The following is a 20420-nucleotide window of genomic DNA, read 5'->3' on the forward strand; positions in this document are numbered from 1 at the left end:
AGCCAGCACCAGGCACTCGTCACGCTCCGAACGGAGCAGGAGCGCCGCTTCGAAGCCCTGGTGCTGGCTCAACAGGAAGATCGAGAGGCGTTCCGGCGGCTCCTCGCGTCGGCGGGGTCCACCAGCGCCCCGGCCGCGGGCCCGTCTCCCCTCACTGTGACCAAGATGGGCCCGCAGGATGACCCCGAGGCTTTCATCACCTTGTTCGAGCAGGTCGCCGAAGCCTCGGGGTGGCCGATGGAGCAGCGCGCGGCGCGCCTCCTCCCCCTCCTGACTGGAGAGGCGCAGCTGGCCGCATTACAGCTCCCCGCCGACCGCCGGCTGGCCTACGCTGACCTTCGCCGGGCCGTCCTCCAGCGCGTGGGGCGCACGCCGGAGCAGCAGCGCCAGCGCTTCCGCGCGCTGCGGATGGAGGAAGCCGGCAGCCCGTTCGCGTTTGGCCAGCAGCTCCGGGACGCCTGCTGGCGGTGGCTGAGGGCCGAAGATTGCGACGCCGAGGGAATCATCGACCAGGTGGCGCTGGAACAGTTCGTTGCCCGCTTACCAGCCGGAACCGCGGAGTGGGTCCAGTGCCACCGCCCGGCGTCGCTGGATCAGGCCGTAGGACTGGCGGAGGATCATCTGGCGGCTGTACCGGCGGCAGGACAACGGATGACATCGTCTTCTGTCTCCTCTTCTCTCTCTCTGTCTTCCCCCCCTCCTCCCGTGTCCCGTCCTCGCCCCATTCCCCCACCACGGAGGCGGGGGCCGGCCCCACCCCAGCCGGCCCGCCGCACCCGTGGTGCCCTCCCGTTTCTCCCTTCTGTGTCTGTCTCTCCCCCCCCTCAGGTGAGTGAGCCCCAGAACACAGTTGCAGAGGGGAGGCCCGGGCCGGTTTGCTGGCGCTGCGGGGAACCGGGCCACCTGCAGCAACAATGTGCAGCGATGGAGGTGGGGGCGGTGGTGCGGATCCCCGACGCGCCAGAGGCTGCCCTCGATCGGGCCGGAGCGTATCGCATACCGGTAAGTGTACAAGGGGCTACATATCAGGCGTTGGTGGATTCAGGCTGCAATCAGACCTCGATCCGCCAAAGCCTGGTGCAAGACGAGGCATTGGGGGGAGCACAAGGGGTGAAGGTGTTGTGTGTGCACGGGGATATTCACAGCTACCCGTTGGTGTCAGTCCACATATATTTTAGAGGGGAAAAATCTATAGTGAAGGCGGCGGTTAATCCTCGCCTTACCCACTCTTTGATCTTGGGGACCGATTGGCCGGGATTTCGGGGTTTAATGGCACGCCTAGTAAAGAGTGGGTCCTGCCGGTTGATGGGGGAGGGTCCCGGTGTCGCTTTGGCTGGAGCGGCGGTCGCAGAGCCGTCTACGTCACCTCCGCGACAGGGGGAGGAGCCGCCGGCCCCTCCTCTTTCTATTGGGGAATCCCTCGTGGATTTCCCACTGGAACAATCGCGAGACGAGACTCTGCGACACGCGTTTGACCAAGTGAGAGTAATCGATGGTCAAACGCTCCAGCCGAACGCCACCCCGTCCTTCCCCTATTTTTCCATTTTGAAGGATAGATTATATCGAGTGACGCAGGACACTCAGACGAAAGAGCGAGTCACCCAGTTATTAATTCCAAAGAGCCGCCGGGAATTGGTATTCCAGGCGGCCCACTTTAATCCCATGGCTGGACACCTCGGGCAGGATAAGACACTCGCCCGGATAATGGCCCGATTCTATTGGCCGGGGATTCGCGGCGACGTCCGTAAGTGGTGTACGGCGTGCCGCGAATGCCAGTTAGTAAATCCAGCGGCCATTCCAAAAGCGCCCTTGCGCCCCCTACCATTAATTGAGACCCCGTTCGAAAGAATTGGGATGGATCTCGTTGGGCCATTAGATCGGTCAACACGAGGGTACCGCTTTATATTAGTCCTGGTGGACTATGCAACGCGATACCCGGAAGCGGTGCCTCTTCGCAATATCTCAGCACGCAGTATTGCAGAGGCCCTCTTCCACGTCATCTCCCGGGTTGGAATCCCGAAAGAGATTCTGACTGACCAAGGCACCTCGTTTATGTCACGAACACTGAGCGAACTGTATGGGCTACTAGGTATTAAGCCGATCCGCACCAGCGTTTATCACCCACAGACGGACGGTTTAGTTGAACGGTTCAATCGCACCCTCAAGAATATTATTAAAAAATTCGTAAGTGAGGACGCACGTAACTGGGATAAGTGGCTCGAACCCTTGTTGTTTGCAGTGCGAGAGGTCCCCCAAGCCTCCACGGGGTTTTCCCCGTTTGAATTATTATACGGGCGTAAGCCGCGCGGCATCTTAGATGTACTGCGGGAAAATTGGGAGGAGGGACCTTCACAGAGCAAAAACGAAATTCAGTACGTTATGGATCTGCGCGCAAAACTCCACACGCTCACCCACCTAACTCAGGAGAATTTGCGGCAGGCCCAGGAACGGCAAGTCCGCCTGTACAACAAGGGCACGCGCCTTAGAGAGTTCACTCCGGGAGAGAAGGTACTCGTCCTGTTGCCCACGTCGAGCTCCAAATTAATCGCCAAGTGGCAAGGACCCTTTGAGGTCACACGGCGAGTCGGGGACGTCGACTACGAGGTTAGGCGAACGGACAGGGAGGGGGCGCTACAGATCTACCACCTCAATCTGCTGAAACTCTGGAATGAGGAGGTCCCCGTGGCGTTGGTGTCGGTAGTTCCGGAGAAGGCGGAGCTGGGGCCGGAGGTCCCCAAAGGGTCATTGGCATCACGTACCTCTCCGGTCCCCTGTGGAGACCACCTCTCCCCGACCCAACTCGCGGAGGTCGCCCAGTTGCAGGCCGAGTTTTCGGATGTGTTCTCGCCCCTGCCCGGTCGCACGAACCTCATAGAACACCACATAGAGACGCCCCCGGGGGTGGTAGTGCGTAGCCGCCCTTATAGACTACCCGAACACAAAAAAAAGGTGGTTCGGGAAGAACTTCAGGCCATGCTCGAAATGGGCATCGTCGAGGAGTCCCACAGTGACTGGAGCAGCCCAGTGGTCTTGGTTCCCAAGGCCGACGGGTCGGTCCGGTTCTGTGTGGACTATAGAAAAGTCAACGCGGTGTCTAAATTCGACGCATACCCAATGCCTCGTATTGATGAGCTGCTCGATCGACTAGGCACGGCTCGCTTTTACTCGACACTGGATTTGACGAAGGGATATTGGCAGATCCCCTTGACTCCATTATCCCGAGAGAAAACGGCCTTTTCCACACCGTTCGGCTTACACCAGTTCGTCACACTTCCATTTGGGCTGTTTGGGGCGCCCGCTACGTTTCAGCGGCTGATGGACCGGGTCCTCCGGCCGCACGCCACCTATGCGGCCGCGTACCTAGACGACATCATCATTTATAGCAATGACTGGCAGCGGCACCTGCAACACCTGAGGGCCGTCCTTAGGTCGCTGAGGCGGGCGGGACTCACTGCCAACCCGAAGAAGTGTGCGATTGGGCGGGTGGAAGTACGGTATCTGGGCTTCCACTTGGGCAACGGGCAGGTGCGTCCCCAAATTAATAAGACTGCAGCGATTGCGGCCTGCCCGAGGCCCAAGACCAAAAAGGGGGTGAGACAGTTCCTGGGGCTGGCTGGCTACTATCGTAGGTTTATACCTAATTATTCGGACGTCACCAGCCCGCTGACTGACCTCACTAAAAAGGGGGCACCAGATCCGGTCCAGTGGACGGAGCAGTGCCAGCGGGCTTTCTCTGAGGTAAAGGCTGCACTGTGTGGGGGGCCACTCTTACACTCCCCTGACTTCTCTCTCCCTTTTTTGTTGCAGACGGATGCGTCGGACAGAGGGCTGGGGGCCGTTTTGTCCCAGCAGGTGGAGGGGGAGGACCGCCCAGTCCTATACATCAGCCGCAAGCTGTCAGTGCGTGAGGGGCGCTACAGCACCATTGAGAAGGAGTGCCTGGCGATCAAGTGGGCGGTCCTCGCCCTCCGTTACTACCTGCTGGGGCGCTCTTTCACCCTCTGTTCGGACCACGCGCCCCTCCAGTGGCTCCACTGCATGAAGGATGCCAACGCGCGGATCACCTGTTGGTATCTGGCACTCCAACCCTTCAACTTCAAGGTGGTCCACAGGCCGGGGGCGCAGATGGTCGTGGCGGACTTCCTCTCCCGTCAAGGGGGGGGGGGAGTCGGCTGCGGGCCGGACGGGCGCCCGGCCTGAGTCGGGCGGTGGGGGTATGTGGCAGCGGGGGCGTGGTCAAGCATCGGTCTGTGACAGGAGGGTGGAGCCGGGGAAGGTGAGTGGCAGATTCGCTACACCTGACGGTAATTAACCTGTGTTTTGTGTGTGTTTTCCCAGTAAACCGCTCCCTATTTTAAGAGGCTGAGAGAGAGCAGAGGGAGCGCGACCCGGGAGTGGAGGCTGAGAGTGTGTCTGTGTGCTGCGAGTTCTTTTTAGACTGAAAAGTTTATGAATAAAATACGCTGTTACTACCTCCAAACGTTGTCCTGCCGTCCTCTGTGCTCCACCCACGCATTGTCCGCGCTACAATAGTCATTCGCACTATTACCAAAATTTAATGATCAGTATTTTTGAATAACTCATGCCATGTTGCATCACCATTCACTTTGTTTGTAAACTACATAATAAACTACAATCTGTAATAAACTAGTCTCCTTTGGAACAGGACACTGCTTGTGAGATGCAAGTGGGTATTGTATTGACTTTGTTGTTTTTCTGTTTTTAGGGTGGGAATTCAGTAAAATTATAACTAAAATATAGCCTTTTCCCCAACATGTTACACTGGTAAAAAGCAGCTCTAGATGTCACCAGAAGCCATGATATGAACCCTTATATTTCAAAATTTTCCAGGGCAGCATGCCCCCAGACCCCCCAAGCTTAGGCAGGCTCTTTGCACCTCGCTGCGTTCAGGGGGGCCACTACTCTTTCCAGTTTTTTTAGGGGAAACCTTGAAATATATAAAGTTTGAAAACCCTTGAAAGTTTGTGAACCCTTTAGAATTTTCTATATTTCTGCATAAATATGACCTAAAACATCATCAGAATTTCACACAGGTCCTAAAAGTAGCTTAACAGAACCCAGTTGAACAAATAAGACAAAAATATTATATTTGGTCATTTATTTATTGAGGAAAATGATCCAATATTACATATCTGTGAGTGGCAAAAGTATGTGAACCTCGAGGATTAGCAGTTGAAGGTGAAATTAGAGTCAAGTGTTTTCAATCAATGGGACGACAATCAGGTGTGAGTGGGCACCCTGTTTTATTTAAAGAACAGGGATCTATCAAAGTCTGATCTTCACAACACACGTTTGTGGAAGTGTATCATGGCATGAACAAAGGAAATTTCTGAGGACCTCAGAAAAAGCGTTGTTGATGCTCATCAGGCTGGAAAAGGTTACAAAACCATCTCTAAAGAGTTTGGACTCCACCAATCCACAGTCAGACAGATTGTGTACAAATGGAGGAAATTCAAGACCATTGTTAGCCTCCCCAGGAGTGGTCGACCAACAAAGATCACTCCAAGAGCAAAGCGTGTAATAGTCGGCAAGGTCACAAAGGACCCCAGGGTAACTTCTAAGCAACTGAAGGCCTCTCTCACATTGGCTAATGTTCATGAGTCCACCATCAGGAGAACACTGAACAACAATGGTGTGCATGGCAGGGTCGCAAGGAGAAAGCCACTGCTCTCCAAAAAGAACATTGCTGCTCATCTGCAGTTTGCTAAAGATCACGTCAACAAGCCAGAAGGCTATTGGAAAATGTTTTGTGGACGGATGAGACCAAAATAGAACTTTTTGGTTTAAATGAGAAGCATTATGTTTGGAGAAAGGAAAACACTGCATTCCAGCATAAGAACCTTATCCCATCTGTGAAACATGGTGGTGGTAGTGTCATGGTTTGGGCCTGTTTTGCTGCATCTAGGCCAGGAAGGCTTGCCATCATTGATGGAATAACCAATTCTGAATTATACCAGCAAATTCTAAAGGGAAATGTCAGGACATCTATCCATGAACTGAACTTCTCAAGAGAAGGTGGGTCATGCAGCAAGACAATGACCCTAAGCACACAAGTTGTTCTACCAAAGAATGGTTAAAGAAGAATAAAGTTCATGTTTTGGAATGGCCAAGTCAAAGTCCTGACCTTAATCCAATCGAAATGTTGTGGAAGGACCTGAAGCGAGCAGTTCATGTGAGGAAACCCACCAACATCCCAGAGTTGAAGCTGTTCTGTACGGAGGAATGGGCTAAAATTCCTCCAAGCCGGTGTGCAGGACTGATCAACAGTTACCGGAAACGTTTAGTTGCAGTTATTGCTGCACAAGGGGGTCACACCAGATACTGAAAGCAAAGGTTCACATACTTTTGCCACTCACAGATATGTAATATTGGATCATTTTCCTCAATAAATAAATGACCAAGTATAATATTTTTGTCTCATTTGTTTAACTGGGTTCTCTTTATCTACTTTTAGGACTTGTGTGAAAATCTGATGATGTTTTAGGTCATATTTATGCAGAAATATAGACAATTCTAAAGGGTTCACAAACCTTCAAGTACCACTGTGTGTGTGTGTGTGTGTCTTAAATTTTAATCAGTTATTATATTTTAGCAATTTGATATTTTTTTAATTCATCTTATACTATGCCAATATGAAGGGTAACATTATGAAAGGAAAACGTTTTGTCTCTCAACGACTTCTTTCATTTGTGTGTGTTGAAGGTATAGGACGTATTTGAGGCCAAGATATAAAATAGCGTATAAAATGGTCACTGAGATGGAGTGGAAGTGTTGCCATGGATACAGTGGAGAGGACTGTAACACATATAACAGTGGTGGGAATGGAGGATCTGTCACTCAAATCTCCACAGCGAGACCATGGCCTAAACCCTCAAACCCAGGACACACAGGACAGGGGCAGAATGGAGGGAGTGGTATGTTTTATATTTTAAAGTCATCATAATAATTTAATTTCAAACGTTTTTTGACAAAACCTGGCAGAAAACGTTATGCACTATGTGTTTTTGTTAAGTGTTTTCTCTACCATTGTCTCTACAGTTTATTCATGTTTTAGCGAAGAACAATATTTAAGAAATATTATATAACAGTAATGATTTTGTTGTGTGTTTAGGGAGAGGTGACAGTGATAAGATGAAACAGATGGAGGACAAAATCCAACATTTGACTAAAGATCTTAATGATTTGCAGTCGACGTTACGCACCATGAACGAAAAGTTTCAGGAGGAGATGAAAAAGCCCGGATCAAGTGGTGGAAAAACGCCAGCGGACGCGGCTCAGCCTGAAATGAAGGAAACAATTCACAACATCCAGACCAAACTGGATCAGCTGGACAATCGGACTCAGGCTCATGATAGAACCCTTGATAGCATCAATAATCACCTGGTTAATGGAAGAGGTGGGAATGATCTGGACATCCATGATGGAAGCAGATTCAATTTCTTGAAGGAGGAAATCCTGCGCGAGTTAGAACGCCGGGTTTCTCTGTCCTGCACTGCTTGCCAAGCCGGAGTTGATGACCTGCGGCGAGAACAGCAGAGGGACAGAGAGAGGATTTCAGCTTTGGAAAAGAAGCTCAATGACCTGGAACAGCGTAACCGCCTGGTTCTGGATGGTCTGCGTCGGGATCTGAGTCGATCTCAAATCTGCTGTGATAAAACCCGGGATCTTGAGACGAATCTCAGGGATGTGGATAAGAAGCTCAAGTCAACATCTGAGAAATGTACCAGCCTTGAGGATCATCTGAAGAAAGAGCTTGACAGGACGGGAGATGGTGGAGGTTTTAGAGGAGGAGGAGGAGGAGGAGGAAGTGGAGGAGGAGAGAGAAGACCAGAAGATACACTGAACGGTTACCTTGAAGACTTGGAAAGACGAATTAACAACACAGTGCAGAAGACAGAAGAAAACTGCGCTTACATGGAGAATGATTTGAAGGATTTGTTCCAAAAAGGCCTCATAGACTTACGCAAGGAGTTCAATGCTCACCTCGATGTCCAAGACAGCAAAATCACAGATATAAACCTGGACATCAGGGACGTGAAAGAAACCTTGTTTGATCTGGACAAGCGCTTGTCTCGGCTGCAGAATGCCACATCGCATATGGATCGGAGAATAAATGAATGCTCTTCATGCTCTGGTCCTAGAAGACCCCCAGGAGGAAGTGGAATTAGACCCACTGAAGATACGGATACAGTCAAGTCCCTGGAATGGAGGGTTGTTGCCAATGAGGATGAGATCAAGAGATTTGACACAAGGATCAAAGATCTCTCTATTTCTGGTGAATCTCTGCTGGATAAAGTGATTGATCTTAGTCATGACGTACGCAAAATTAAAGAGGTGACTGGTGACAATGGTGAACATTTTACTCGTATCATTACTAAACTTGAGAACTGCCAATCAGACCTTTGTGGGACAGTGCAAGATGACCTAAGAAAGCTCAAAAACATCACGAACCATGCCATGGATAAGTGGCAAAAGGATATGAATTACATTAAGGGCAAAGTGGATTCGGGTTGCTCGGACTGGTGCAGCACCCTGCAAGAGGAAGTGAATATACTTAAAGAGGATGTGCAAAAATGCAAGATCTGTTTGACAACACCAACAGGAACAGAACCAGGAGACCTAGATGGTCCTCAGAAACCCCTTGATGGCCACAGTGTGATCAGCAGCAACAATCCTAACCTTGGATCATTCCAGGGTGAGTTATCAGGAGTCATTTTAACGTTCAGCTCCATCAATGACACTCTGAAAGGTTTGGAGCACAGCGTCCGGAAACATGACAGCGTTATCACTGATCTGGGAAACACGAAGGACAAGATCATCTCTGAACTTGATAAGATCCAACAGGAAGTGACGGAGCACATTGAGGACAGTAAAATGCGTTTTGACAACATTGAACGTGACATCAAGCGTTTTGGAAACAACAACTTTTTCGAGAGAACAAGCAATGGCCTTGACAAGAGGATCACCAAACTTGAAGGGGTTTGTGGTCGACTCGATTCTGTATCTGAAAACTTGCAGAAAATCAAAGAAGGACTCAACAAGCACGTGACTGGCCTGTGGAGCTGTGTAAACGGGCTGAACAGAACTGTGATTCACCACAGCAGCTTCATCGACACCATTGAGAGCACACATCTGGACAGCATCCACGGCAAGATCAAACAGCTCAACACCTCAATACTGAATCTTCTCACGGACTTCAAGAGCCTGAAGGAGCATGACTTCACAGGTATGTCTTTAAACCACATAGTTTATACATGTTTATATATCTGTAGAGATTATGCGCACACAGGAGGAGAATCAGGAGAATCCTTAAGCACCAGGGTTACATTTCCATCAGTATTATTTACTGTTATTAATGAGCTAATCAAATGCCTTAGCTGATTTCAGCATTATCCCTGCAGCCATAGCTATCTGACATTAAAGACCTAGTTACTGTTCCATCCCAAAGTTGATTATTTTCCTGTAATTAATTACAAATTAAGCCCTGGGATAGATTGGCGATCTGTGCAGGGTGTACCCCAACTCTCACTTAAAGTCAACTGGGATACCTTGACGGATAAGCAGTATAGATAATGGATGGAATTATGAATTAAAGTCCACATTTTTTACCTTTTATTCCAGTACAAGCTAAATCTGACTTTCTTATTCATGTAAACTTGTATAGAGAAGGTGTAACATTTCCTGCAGCCATTATATAAAAAGGAAATAGCTTCACTTCATCCTTTTCTAGATCAGATATCCAAACACAAACAGAAACGTTCTTGAGTAAGTTAAAGTGGGTAAAAGGTTAACATTGAGACTCCTGATTTCAGGTCTGCCTGGACCCCCGGGTCCTCAGGGAGAGGCAGGTGAAAGAGGATTTTCGGGACTTCCTGGACCACAAGGACCACCTGGTAAACCAGGTGTGGAAGGACCAAGAGGACCACCAGGTAAAAAAAAAAACATTATGTTGCCGAAATAAGAGAAAAAAATGTTTCAATAAACAATTCATAAATAATTGCAACAGTAATATTTCCAGTATTCTTAATAGTACACTATTAAAAAAAACAAGAATCATACTGTTATAGTTGTATTGCAGAAAAAAGGACAGAAATAAAAATAAAATGACCTTTATATAGTGTTTTAATGAGAGTACCATAAATAAACACAATCATAATTCTTTTTTTTTCTGTTTCAGGTCTCAGAGGAGAACGAGGTACGAGCTTTATTTATTTATTTATTTATTTATTTTAAAATAACCCTCTCAAACCCTGAGGCTATTTTAGATGTAGCAGATGTGTGTGTGTGTGTGTGTGTGTGTGTGTGTGTGTGTGTGTGTGTGTGGTTTTATCCAAAACACCAGTGTTTACTAGAAGAGTCCTGACAAGGGTTTATGTGTTGCAGGACACACACACTATAGAGGAAAGAGTAAACTGTAATTTCATGCTTCTGTATCCTATGTGTGTGTTTATTTCGTGTTATTTTGCATTCCAGGTCTCCCAGGCGTTGATGCTAATGTTCCTCAGGTCTCCTTCTCGGCCGCACTTACGAACCCGATGACTTCATCAGGAACCATAGTGTTTGATAAAATCTTTGTGAATAAAGGAGACTTTTATAATCCCCGTACAGGTAAAACCATCATTCAGGAATTAAACGATTCATATTTTTATTATTTATATTTATTTGTTATTTAGTAAATGAATATGATTACAAATGGATTTAAAACATTTAAATTCAACATTTGTTTATAATTTTTTTTTACATTTTATGATAATCACTTTACAGTTTATTTTATAGCAAATATATTATTTTATACATTTTATATAGAGTAATGTTTTGACATTTTATTAATTTAATTTTAGAATTAATGTATAAACATTTCCTGTTATAGGAAAATAATCATCTTTGAGATGGTAACAGGAGCTCATCAGTAACTAATCACACCACTCTGTTGAGCATTAGTTCCCTCTAGCAGTATTTATTTCTTACTTATTATATGATTGAAGATGCTGATCCTGAGCATTGTTCTCGTCCTGCAGGAATCTTCACAGCTCCTCGGGATGGTCATTACTTCTTCAGCGCCATTCTGACGGGCCACAAGAATGAGAAGATCGAAGCGGTTTTGTCCAAATCGAACTACGGAATTGCACGTGTGGACTCGGCTGGGTATCAGCCCGAGGGCCTGGAAAACAAGCCAGTGGCGGAGACGAAGCCAGTGCCTGGATCTCTGGCTGTGTTCAACATCATCCTGCCGCTGCAGTTGCACGACACAGTGTGTGTGGACCTGGTAATGGGGAAACTGGCACACTCTGTCGAACCTCTCACCATGTTCAGCGGTGTCCTGCTCTACGAGGATTACTCATAACCCTGAGGTTTATCAACGACGGGGCCAAACCTCGACCTCCCAAGTCGCACCCTGGACACACTCACACACGTTTCTGTGATTCTGTTCTTGTGTGAACTCCTGAATTCAGAAGAGGATTTAATTCAATCGATTATATTTACTCTTTCCTTTTGACCTTTTGGAGACGTGTTTTTTTACAGAAACTACTGTTTTGTTTATTTTTATTATTATTATTATTATTATTATTATTATTATGATTGATATGAAAATTATTTCAGATTTTATATAAATCACATGGTGTTATGAATCGTTTATCACCAAAGTTTCACTTCCAGTGTAAAAGTAGGCTAAGACTCTCGCTACAGGGCATGTGTTGATATCGCTAATAATATCCCATCACAATAGTTAATCTTTAGAATTAGGTTTACAATATCATAATAGTGTATCTTCACTGACATTGATCAACTTTTTGAGCATGGATAAACTTCTGAGTAGTGCCTAATTTGGGATTGACTAGAAAAAAACTTATTTTCCTAGCAAGCATGTAGCCATGAAGTCATTCAGTCAGACACACTTTATAAAAACACACTGAGAGTGGAATGGGCCAGAATTATCCAGAACATCAACATTTACCTCAGATGTGTTGGGAAATTATGAAAAGAAAGACTCCATAAGACAAAAATTATGCTGTAATTCCAGGTAGCATCAACCGCTAACTCAATAATAGTCAGAAACCACCATAGTGAGAAAATCAGCTCTCAGAAAGGTTACGTTTTCAAACAAAGAGTGCTATGTTCATTTAAAAACAATGCACACACAAAATTGGAACAAATTATGCAGCAAAAAATACAAGCATAGTTTTTAGTTCTTGCAGCAAAGAACAAGTTAACTAGCTTAGTTAACACTAGCTAGCAAGTCCCACAGGTTAGCTACATGTTAGCAAAATGTAACCATGACAACTGCTTTTGTCACTCGACAAACACAAATCTGACTGTTAGTCAGAACAGGAAAGAAAATATTCACTGTGAGTTAGCAGTTAGTGCACATAATTAGCGTGTTAGCGTTTCCTCAGTTAGAGAGACAGTTCTGCCAGCCATGTTTTTTAACCTTTATTGTGGTGAACAGAATTATGAGGGAAAAAACAAAATGTCTCAAATGAGGACATTTAGATGACTGTTATGTTTACGCTACAATAGTAATGATGTACAGGCTAAATGTATCGTATAACTGATTAGCGGCACATGCCTAGCGCTCATCTGATAAAGTGTGTGTGTGTGTGTGTGTGTGTGTGTGTGTGTGTGTAAAGAAGAGCATTTCACATTTCATGATATTTGCGTTTGTGAGTATTAGTAATTAATCCTGTGCACCTTCCAGACATTTCGCTGAGCCTCAGTGAAACCTGCTTCGTCTCTGTTACACCATTTTGTTAAAAAAAATGCTTTATGTTGGCTGGTAAATTTGGAAACCATCACCATCAATGAACATTAAAGAAAAAAAGACAACTCACAATATAAAAACAATATAACACACAATGTATCACACACAAGATCTGTCAAAGAATTAAAAATGAAAAACAACAAAATGCTATTTCAGCATAAATACAAAAAAGACAAATGTTTACAGCGAGACAATAAGCAAACAAACAAAAAAAACAAATAAATTGCAATTTTCAAGCTTGTAATTTATATCAGTTTCAATTCATCTGACAGAATGGTTACTGTTCCTCAATGTGAAGCAACATTAAAGCACCTATAAGCAACATTAGCATTAGTATTCTGTTATGACATTATTTCTCAATGCAGCTTTGGAAAAAAAATGGCTACAGCAAAACAAGTATGACTACGACTCTAAAGAGCCAATAAAGAATATTAGCATTAGCATGAAGAGAACATTCTCTGAACTCCAAGTCTGTTAATGTGGAAAATACAAGTAGATTAAAACTAAATAGATTAAAATTAAATGGATTAAGGCATACATAATGCATGCAAAAAATAAATTATGATTTTAAAGTGCCTATAAAGAGAATTAGCACTAGCATTAGCATTTTGTATGACCTGCTTTGATAATGAGACACTGAGAAAGTGCTTACAGCTGAAATCCAAAGAAATTGCCAGTGCAAGTTTAAAGTGCCTATAAAGATAATTAGCATCAGCAACAAATAGAACATTGTTTTTGGTTTTGTTTTATGAAAAATTCTAAAGTGATGTCCAATTTCATCACTAACTGTTTGTAAACTGAAACTCAACTATGAAACATGAGAATCCTGCTAACCCTCGCCATGTGATGGAGCTTTATGTCATGCTGCTTTCGCTATTCTGCATTACAAGCTGTTATTATTATTATTATTATTATTATTATTTTGACTATTTCCCTCAGAAAACATGTTCACTTTGTAAGCGGTGAACAGCTGAAGCTGAATAACTGAAACACACGTGACGTGACGTGGCTCCTCACGGTTTAACCTGTGACTCTGAATGTGTTTGTTGGCAGCACATGTGTTAAATAAAGCTATTTAATTTTACACAGCTCCATCTCTCTCGGGCGTGGTTGCAGATCTGTCGTGGGTTGAAGTCAGTTGAACAATGTGGTACAACTTTCATAGAACAGAAGTGTATAGCTGCCGTGCCAGAAAAACTGATCAGTATCACGTAATAACATGAAATGTTGATTGTGATAACAAGATGTTTTTCGCTTTATAACAAAATATTTTCACGTCATTATTACATACAAACTTGTGTTATAACGAGAAACATTTCTTATTATAACAATATACTATTATCTTACACATAGAGGATATTACATGGCTGCGCAAAGATATGAAGTTTATCACGAGTGAGTGAAGTGAACAAGTCAAATATTTTCAACACGAGAAGATAAACTTCATATCTTCATGCCACCGTGCAATGTTCTTTATATTATATTGACACATGCACAAAAAAATGCAAGTTAATCAAAAGAATTTTAATTTTGAACCGGTTCACCATTTTCCCAGCGCGCATCTAGTCAGCGGGAAAACACTGGGAGTGACAACACTGGAGTGAAATATCGGGAATTATTATACATACAGGACACTTTTCTGATGGAATAAAAACATGTTCTATTCCCTTCTAGCGGGTTTCATTCATTTGGTTTGACAGCATGCAATATTGTTCGCATATTGCTTATCCTACACGTATTACATCACTCTACCCAATGAAGAATGAGCGTTGAATATGGTTTACAATATTGCATGGTTGCCAAGACAACATGATGTCACACATTGAAGATGTAAAACTTCCATGCTAGCGAGCAACTGTGACAATTTGTAAACAAACATGGCCACCAGGTTTGTTTTGTTAAATACGAAAGATTTTGAGAGAATTTTGAAACAGAAAGACGCATTGAACATCCAAAAGGAATGTACAGCACCCTCCACAATTATTGGCACCCCTCGTTAAGATATGTTCTTAGGCTTCTAATAAATTCATTTTTTTTTAAATAATATAGGACAACAATGCAAAAAAGAGAAAAATCCAAACTTTAATTCAAGTGCATTTATTCAGTGGGAAAAAAATCCCACATTAAGAAATAATTCTTTTACATGAAATCATGTGTGCCACAATTATTGGCACCCCTGATGTTAATACTTTGTACAACTCCCTTTTGCCAACAAGACAGCACTTAATATTCTCCTATGACATTTCACAAGATGGGAGAATACAGAGAAAGGGATCTTTGACCATTCCTCTTTGCACAATCTCTCTAAATCTTCCAGAGTCCTTGGTCCTCTCCTATTAGCCTGGGCCTGCCCATCCTAAGCGTGACGCAACACGAGGGCCTGTTGCGAGCTTAGTCTGGCCAGGCAAGCTATCTACAGCTCTTCCAAGCTCCCGAAAAATCGGGAGCCAATCAACTTTGAGCATCTCTAACGGCCCTGGGTAGAGGCGTGTTCAAGGCAGTGATGTAGTAAAACTGCGACCGGAAGCCATAGATTGTTTACAGAATCATGCTGTATTGAAAGCATTCAACGGGAAGTTCTCATTGAAAATGGAGCAAAGAGCAGCCCTGGAGGTATTTATTGAAAGGAAGGACGTTTTCGCCTTGATCCCGACCGGCTTCGGTAAGAGTTTAATCTACCAGTTAGTCCCGCTGGTAGCCAAATCAATGGGGCTCAGTGAGAATCCTATTGTCGCATCACATATGTCGGAGGAAAGAGTGATGTGATTGGTTTAAGCTTCGTCACAGCCTTTTCTGGCTTCGACCAGTAGCAAACTGAGGCATTTCAGGGAGGCGGGTCAACCACGCACTTTGGGAAACGGTTGGGCTTAATATCTTTGCCAGACCAATAGCTCGCAGAGCTTTGAAGTCGCGTTAGCCAGACTACTCTCCTATGTACTCTCCTCTTCAACTCACCCCAAAGGTTTTCAATTGGGTTGAGGTCTGGGGACTGAGATGGCCATGGGAGGAGCTTGATTTTGTGTCTGGTGAACCATTTTTGTGTAGATTTAGCCACATGTTTAGGGTCATTATCTTGATGAAAGATCCAGTGACGACCCATCTTCAGCTTTCGGGCAGAGGCCACCAGATTTTGATTTAAAATGTCCTGGTATTTCAAAGAGTTCATGATGCCATGCACCCTAACAAGGTTCCCGGGGCCTTTGGAAGAGAAACAGGCCCACAGCATCACCGATCCTCCCCCATACTTCACAGTGGGCATGAGGTGCTTTTCCGCATACTCATCTTTTGTGATGTATTAGAGTGTTTGTTGCCAAAAAGCTCTATTTTGGTCTCATCTGACCAAAGCACACAGTCCCAGTTGAAGTCCCAGTTCCGCTTAGTGAACTCCAGACGTTTACGTTTAAGGTTGTAAGTGAGAAAAGGCTTTTTCGGTGCATGCCTCCCAAACAGCTTGTTGGCATGTAGATAGCGCCTGATGGTTGTTATGGAGACTTTGTGACCCCAAGATGCTACTCTTTGATGCAATTCTCTAACAGTGAGCTTTGGAGAACTTTTTACTTCTCTTACCATCCTCCTCACTGTGCGTGGTGGCAAGATAAACTTGCATCCTCATCCAGGCTTGTTTGCCATTGTTCCAGTTGTTTTAAACTTCTTGATGATTCCTCTGACTGTAGATATGGGCAGGTGTAGGCGAGTAGCTATTGTAGCCATTGCCTGACTTATGAAGGTCGACACACATCTGCCTTACTTGAATGGTGTGCTCTCTTGTCTTTCCCATGTTGAAGAGTGGATAAGAGAAATAGGCCTCTGTGTCACATCATATTTATACCCCAGGGAAACAGGATATGATGAATTACTAATTAAAGGTTCCTAGATACTCTGATCAACTTTATAAACTACAGTAGAAATGACAGAAATGCTTCAATTACATTTATTTTCTAGGAATTGTTATGGGTGCCAATAATTGTGGAACAGGTGATTTTATGAAAAATAATTATTTCTTAGTCAGGGATTTTTTTTAATTCACTTGAGTTAAGGGTTACATTTTTCTACAATTTTCAGTGTGAGATTATGCTTCTGCAATAAAAATGTAATTTATTTTAAGGCTTTTAACACATCTTAACCAGGGGTGCCAATAATTGTGGAGGGTGCTGTATATGGATAATATTAATAATATTGGCTGGCTTTTTTCGTGGTATATCAGATATATTCCATTCAGCTACTCATCTTCGACTTGTTCAGTATCAAGCTAGCTGAATGGAATATATCTGATATACCACAAAAAAAGCCAGTCAATATTATTTAAATATGTCACTCAGATCCGTGATGTATTTACTATGAAAAATGCGAGTTTTTCAATACAAGAAGATAAACTTCATATCTTCAAGCCAACGTTTGATTTTCTTTTTATTATATAGACACATTCACAAACAAAAAGGACCCAAATTTATCAAAACAATTCATCGACTTCCTCACGAGTGACATATAGAGATTTATGTCATGGTTTTGGTTCTCCATGTCCCGGATGTAACGCATATGAAAAATGCAAGTGGTGTATTTCCCAGTAAAACTCTTGTGTTTATGTAATATATACTTATTATAGCTGAATAACAGCAGAATCTCACCACATCTCAAACCCAACCGTAGAGTAGAACTTAATCAAATCATGTCTTCTTTCGGCTGCTCCTGTTAGGGGTCGCAACAGCAGGTCATCATGATCCACATATTTGCTTTGGCATAGGTTTTACACCAGATGCCCTTCCTGACGCAACCCTCCCCAATCTATCCAGGCTTGGGACCAGCATTAAGCATGCACTGGCTTGTGCAACCCCAGTAGCTGGGTATTTTACCTAATCTGCATATTAGGAAGAAACCAAAGCACCTGGAGGAAACACACACAGACACAGGGAGAAGATGCAAACCCCACACAGAAAGGCTTCCGTCGGCTGTGAGGTTCAAACCTGGAACCTTCTTGCTGTGAGGCGACAGTGCTAACCACTGTACCACCAGAAAAACCACCCAACTTAATCAAATCATGTAAATGAGCTGTATTCCTCAGTTGATCTGATCTCCACACACTGATTCATTTACAGCCTTACAACATAATTATCTTGCTATAACATGAAATGTTTTATGTTCTAACAATAATTTATCACATTATAAGAAGAGATTATAAATAGTATACTGTCATAACAAGAAAAGTTTCTTTAGATAAGTCTATATGATGTAATAACGTGAAAATATCTTGATATAACAATAAACTTTTCACGTTATAATGTGATACTGATCCCGTTTTCTTTTTCAGGCATGGCAGCAATATGCTTCTGTAGCAAAAGAACTTCTCCAAACTCCTGGAAAATTATATTTCATTTCCTAAATTTTGGAAAATTATCAGTAATCCACCAGGATTCAGATGAGTCATGGATTTTTTTTTTTTTTAATCATTGACATTTGAATGAGTTGATTTTAGTTCAGACTTTATATAAAATGTTCATGTTTTGGTTTAAAGGACAAAATTCCTCAAAATTCCTCAATGTTAAATGTTTTGTTTCTAAATGAAAAAGTTCAAAGAAGGTCATGTAAATGTTGTTTGGATTAGGAAAGGTCGCTGGTTTTTTATTTATTTATTTTTTAATCGGATAGTCAGTGTATTAGACCTAGAATTAAGAATAAAGAAAACATTCTTCTAAGTCCTAAGCTGGTTAATGTGGCAAATACTTATTTAACATGATGCACAGTAATTTAAAGCTACTATAAGGAGGATTAGCATTAGGATTAGCCTGAAATGAGGCTTTAAGCGAATGCTTTTTCATCATCAGGAATTATTTGCTTTCTTCGTTCTTATTGAAAACACATCAAGTTGATTAGTTCATTAGCTGGCAGATTATTAACTATCAACAATACCTCATAAACTTTTCACATTATAATGTGATACTGATCCCGTTTTCTTTTTCGGGCGTGGCGGCAATATGCTTCTGTAGCAAAAGAACCTCTCCAAACTCCTGGAAAATTATGTTTCATTTCCTAAATTTTGGAAAATTATCAGTAATCTACTAGGATTCAGATGAGTCATGGATTTTTTTTTAATCATTGACATTTGAATGAGTTGATTTTAGTTCAGACTTTATATAAAATGTTCATGTTTTGGTTTAAAGGACAAAATTCCTCAAAATTCCTCAATGTTAAATGTTTTGTTTCTAAATGAAAAAGTTCAAAGAAGGTCATGTGAATGTTGTTTGGATTAGGAAAGGTCGCTGTTTTTTTATTTTTTATCTTTTTAATCAGATAGTCAGTGTATTAGACCTAGAATTAAGAATAAAGAAAACATTCTTCTAAGTCCTAAGCTGGTTAATGTGGCAAATACTTATTTAACAAGATGCACAGTAATTTAAAGCTACTATAAGGAAGATTAGCATTAGGATTAGCCTGAAATGCTAACTAACTGACCTACTCAGTTAGCTAGCAGGCTAGCAGGCCACAAGCCTTTCAAGCATGCTGTAACGTGTAAAAGTTATGGCACCCCGTGTTCTCTGTGATGCAGTATATGTACCCACACAGAGACCATCCCAACCCACCAAGCTTACAGTTCGAATAAACTGTGTAGGCGTTTGGGACGCAGCCATCGATCCTGTAATGCGAGTAGAGCCTCAGTGTGTTCGTTAAATAGGAAAGAAAGCAGCTCGCCTCAGTAAAATGTGACGGCAAGTGAGTTTTCACAGCTGTTCGTGTTTAAAAACTCTCCACACGAGCTCTCAGATAAAAAACACACACACACACACACACACACACACACACACACACACACACACACACACACAATCAAACCGTGTTGCAGACGGAAAACACTCGCTCGCTTTTGTTGCTTTTGTACACACGCCGGATTTTCCAGTGTGTGAGCCAGAAGAGTCATTTATGGAAAGAAAAATGTTTCTGTATGAATATCACTAACACACACACACACACACACGGGACAATGATTATGACATGCTCTGTGTGATATCACTAAATTTACCCAGATTTAGAGTTTATAAAGAAATGAATCATAAATACATATATTAATAAATTCATAAATAATAAACTCGATGTTATTATGAAACATAATGAAAGTAGACTTAAAAATTATAGAAAAATATCACCGCAATAAATATAAATATGAACTACTGAGACATTTCATTATTAAGTTGATACACAGATTTTTGTTGGTCGTTTAATATTCTATTTTTTAAACATCTAAATTATTTCTTAAAATGGATAAAGGTTGTGGAAAAAAATAAAAGCCTCGGGTTTGATTAGGAATCGTTTCCATAGCAACAAACGCAACAATGAAATTGATGCACTGACGGCTACGATAGCTAGCAGTTAGCTAAGCTGTGGTTTAGATGACCATTTTTCTTTGTTTTTTTTTTATAAAAAAAAGACATATCCTGTCTGATAAACGCAGTCAGGTCAAAGCGAAAAAAAAAAGCAGATTAATAAATATGATTTTCTGCTAAACATGATTGTTAAATGGAGTTTAATGTAGATATAATAAAGATACTGTGAGGTAACAACATGTGTGGGATCTGATTGGACCTTTATCACACCAGGAATTTATTATTGCATCGCTGCAGCACTTCTCCATCTGTAACGATGTGTGCAT

At 43.0% G+C, this 20420-nt stretch overlaps 1 protein-coding gene across 2 annotated transcripts in view; it reads left to right on the plus strand.

Moving 5' to 3' along the window:
- Positions 1–13869, plus strand: part of emilin1b (elastin microfibril interfacer 1b) — a 45571-nt gene extending 31702 nt beyond the window's left edge. For both annotated transcript variants that reach the window (XM_060933810.1, XM_060933811.1), the window contains exons 3-8: positions 6724–6935; positions 7133–9247; positions 9834–9950; positions 10199–10216; positions 10495–10629; positions 11040–13869. In XM_060933810.1, the coding sequence (XP_060789793.1) occupies positions 6724–6935; positions 7133–9247; positions 9834–9950; positions 10199–10216; positions 10495–10629; positions 11040–11365 (2923 nt within the window). In that variant the 3' untranslated portion in view covers positions 11366–13869. The remainder of the gene's footprint in view (positions 1–6723; positions 6936–7132; positions 9248–9833; positions 9951–10198; positions 10217–10494; positions 10630–11039) is intronic.
- Positions 13870–20420: the final 6551 nt, after the last annotated feature.

This window comes from Neoarius graeffei, chromosome 11, assembly GCF_027579695.1.
Source record: "Neoarius graeffei isolate fNeoGra1 chromosome 11, fNeoGra1.pri, whole genome shotgun sequence".
NCBI classification, from domain to species: domain Eukaryota; kingdom Metazoa; phylum Chordata; class Actinopteri; order Siluriformes; family Ariidae; genus Neoarius; species Neoarius graeffei.